Raw genomic sequence first — 3,383 nt, 5'->3', positions numbered from 1 at the left:
TGAGCTTAACCAGATGACTTGTATACCTAGTATACCTTACGTTCCTAGGGAAGTGGTGATGCCTCGCTTTGGCGTAGCCCATCACCACACGCATTAGTTCGGTAAGAGTGTTTCTTTGAATGGAAAATTTGGCTCAATATTATAGGGACCTAGGGTTTCTATGTTGGTAGATTTCAGTGAACTTAATTAATCATCGCAACATTTGAAATCCTAAACATGCATCTATCATACTATTTAATCATATATAAACACAATTATATAAAAAACATAAGTAAATGATGCATTTGGTAACTAGCAAGACCCCTTAAGTCTTCAAATCTTCAAGGGTTTTCGATGCAACTTCTTGTCTTGTCTTCTTAGAAACACCGTCTTTGAGACATCTCCGCCAAATATGCAACTACTAACTACTACGACTAGGAATAATCTAAATATTAAGATACAAAAGTACGCAACGGTACGCAGATCGTATTTAGATTTACAAAAATACATAACGGATCGCAGTCCGTATTTACTATCGTAGTCGGGTCCCACTAGTTGCCATTTTCATAGAACCTGTGAAACAATATTCATTCTGTTCATCCATTCACTATATGTGAACGGCCCATGCATTTTACAACGAAAAACAAGTAACAATGTATAACACGCGTAAACTAGTAACTAACTTAGGTGGTTAATCCAATTAACGCGCCTAATTAAAACTAGTGAAAGTTGTTTAACATTATGTTTTCAAACGCAATAAATTAGCTCAAGCAATTAATGAAGCTCCCACTAAATTCCGTATTCAACGTAATTAATCTAATTAATTAAGCTAGTTAACCTAAATTTTGTCAAAATATTTTTGCAAGAATCGGAAGAACCGAGGCCTAGCCTCAATAAAATAATTAAATAAAATAATTATAACGGCACCAATTATGCAAAAAAATAGCCCACAACATGCCCCAAGTGCCTAGCATCAAAAACGCGGGGCTAAGCTTGCTAGGCACTAAGGCCGTGGCTCGCTTGCCTAGGGTGTTGGGCTGCCCACCATGGCTGCCTGGCTACCCCTAGGTGTCGTGGCTAACCGTGCTGGCCTGCCTGTCTAGCAGAGCACGCCATGCTTGCTGACACCATACACATCGCAGCAAGCTACGCATGCTTGCGTGCATGCTGGTGCTGGCAGCGTGTGGTGAGCTTGCTGGGGCTCGCAGCCTTGCTGCCTAGCAGCACTTGCGGGCACCCTCACATAGCACACGCATCTTCTCGCACCGCCCATAGCACCAAGCGCATCCTTGCACACACATCGTAGCACCATGCACCACACTTGCACCCACACTAGCGCATTTTTTTTTTGGTAAGTAAGTAATTTTATTACCAAAGTAAAGTAACAAGTTACAACTTAAACTAATCAAAGCTGTAACTACTCCAAACTACGTACACAAGCCTAAAAATAGACACACAAACCTCCTATCAATCCCTAGTCAACCTAAAGCCACCCTCTAGGAGGGGTGACTTAAGAGGGAAGGGAGCAAGCTGTCACTAGTGACGTGACACCTTCTAGGAAAGGTACACTCCACTAGCTTCAACAAAACAGCCAGTGAACACTACCATCTATACAAGAAAAATACAGCCCTATACATCTTACAAAAATGCTATACATTACAATCATGTAAACTATACAACCATTTACACTGTTGCCTTGTCCACTTGCCATTTATCATCTGTTTACACCTCTGCACAACCTCAGTACGAATTGCTTTGCAAATTTCCCTTGGACGAATAACAACTTGTAGCCAGAGAGCCTTATTCCTAGCATACCAGATCTGGTAGACAATTGCAGCCAAAACAGCATAGCATACTCTTTTTTTGACAGCATCCTTCACCTTTCCTTCCCAAAATTTCCATAAGGTATCAATATTAAAATCATCTACTGGGATATTTTGCCACTCCCTGATACTTGCGAGACACTTTAGGCTATACCCACATTCAAAAAACAAATGCTTCCTGTCCTCAATAACCTCACCACACAAGAAACAACTATTATCCTGGCAGGCACCCCAGTCAAACAATCTGCTCCTAGTCTTCAACCTGTTTTGCACAGCCAACCAAAGGATAAAAGAATGCTTTGGGATATTAAACCTGTTCCATACCCATAAAGACCAATCTACCTCTTGCTTAGGGCCAAGTAACCATTTATATACTTTTAATAAGCTATAAGAACTGCTCAACCACCCCTCACTAACAAAGCCCTCCTCCAACCTGTCTTTAACTTGGCAGAGTTTCTTCCAAGGCCCACCCTGCACTCTTTTTTGGCTTGTACTCCCACCAATATCCTTCTTTAATGTAAACAGCATGGACCCAACGAACCCACATAGAATCCTCCTTCATAGCTACCTTCCATACATACTTACCTAAGGCTACTGTGTTCCAAGAAGTACAATCTCTCATGCCTAAACCACCTGCCTTCTTTGACTTACAGATCCAATCCCAGGACATGGGAGGGGACTTCCTTAATATAGCATCTCCACCCCAAAGGAAAGCCCTACAAAGCTGTGTTATTCTCCTAATGACCCTAGCTGGGAGCAGGACACATTAGGCCCAATATGTATGAAGACTAAGCAAAACTGAGTTTACCAGGATACTTCTAGCTGCATAGGAGAGATTCCTACTGGACCAGCAGGTTATTCTAGCCAACATCTTGTCAATCAGGCTGTCATAATCACTATTTGCCAAACTCCGAATATTCAGAGGAACACCTAGGTACTTAAAAGGAGTGCAACCTTCCACAAAACCTTAAATGCTCAAAATGTTCTGTTTCACACCCCTAGGAACATTCCCGAAGAATATAGCTGTCTTCTCAGCAATGACTTGTAATCCAAAGCACTTCTCAAATGTCTTCAAAGCTCTTATCAAGAGAACCACAGAGCTTCTATCCCCATAGCTGAATAACATCAAGTCATCAGCAAAAGCAAGATGGTTAAGGTGAAGCATTTTGCATCTTGAGTGAAATTTAAACCCATTCATATCACCCACCTTGCTTAAAAGTCTAGAGAGATATTCCATTACAATAACAAACAAGAGAGGAGACATTGGGTCCCCCTGCCTTATCCCTTTCTTTCCTTTAAAACATCCATTCAAACCTCCATTCACCATAATAGAAAAGGAAGGAGAAGACACACACTGCATAATCCAGTTCACAAACATAGCAGGAAATCTCAGAGCACCCAGCATATCCTGAATGAAATCCCAACTAATGGAGTCATAGGCTTTTCTAAGATCCACATTCACAGTGCATTTAGGAGCCTTTTGCTTATCTCTGTAACCTTTCAACACATCCTGAAAGATGAGCACATTGTCCAAGATGGATCTTCCTGCTACAAAAGTACTCTAGACATCATTAATCAAAC

The 3,383-nt window shown here is 41.3% G+C and overlaps 1 protein-coding gene across 1 annotated transcript; it reads right to left on the bottom strand.

The window, feature by feature from the left end:
- Positions 1 to 1,628: 1,628 nt before the first annotated feature.
- LOC110716128 lies at positions 1,629 to 2,472 on the bottom strand. Its single transcript, XM_021894760.1, has 2 exons — positions 2,273 to 2,472; positions 1,629 to 2,064 (listed from the first exon to the last, which is right to left on the bottom strand). Exons 1-2 carry the CDS (start codon positions 2,470 to 2,472, stop codon positions 1,629 to 1,631), a joined length of 636 nt encoding a protein of 211 aa, XP_021750452.1.
- Between the last annotated feature and the right edge of the window lie 911 nt (positions 2,473 to 3,383).

This window comes from Chenopodium quinoa, unplaced genomic scaffold (genome assembly GCF_001683475.1).
Source record: "Chenopodium quinoa cultivar QQ74 unplaced genomic scaffold, ASM168347v1, whole genome shotgun sequence".
Lineage (NCBI taxonomy): Eukaryota > Viridiplantae > Streptophyta > Magnoliopsida > Caryophyllales > Amaranthaceae > Chenopodium > Chenopodium quinoa.
The sequence above is the reverse complement of the archived record's forward strand: the minus strand, read 5'-3'. Positions and strand labels throughout refer to the sequence as shown.

What these genes read in the sequence shown, in the direction of transcription:
- LOC110716128 (XM_021894760.1), bottom strand. Translation starts at nt 2,472, where the DNA reads ATGTCCTGGGATTGGATCTGTAAGTCAAAGAAGGCAGGTGGTTTAGGC. An exon ending in AAGCCAAAAAAGAGTGCAGG is followed by an intron (nt 2,065 to 2,272) that starts GTGGGCCTTGGA and finishes TGTGCAAAACAG; the next exon opens with GTTGAAGACTAGGAGCAGAT.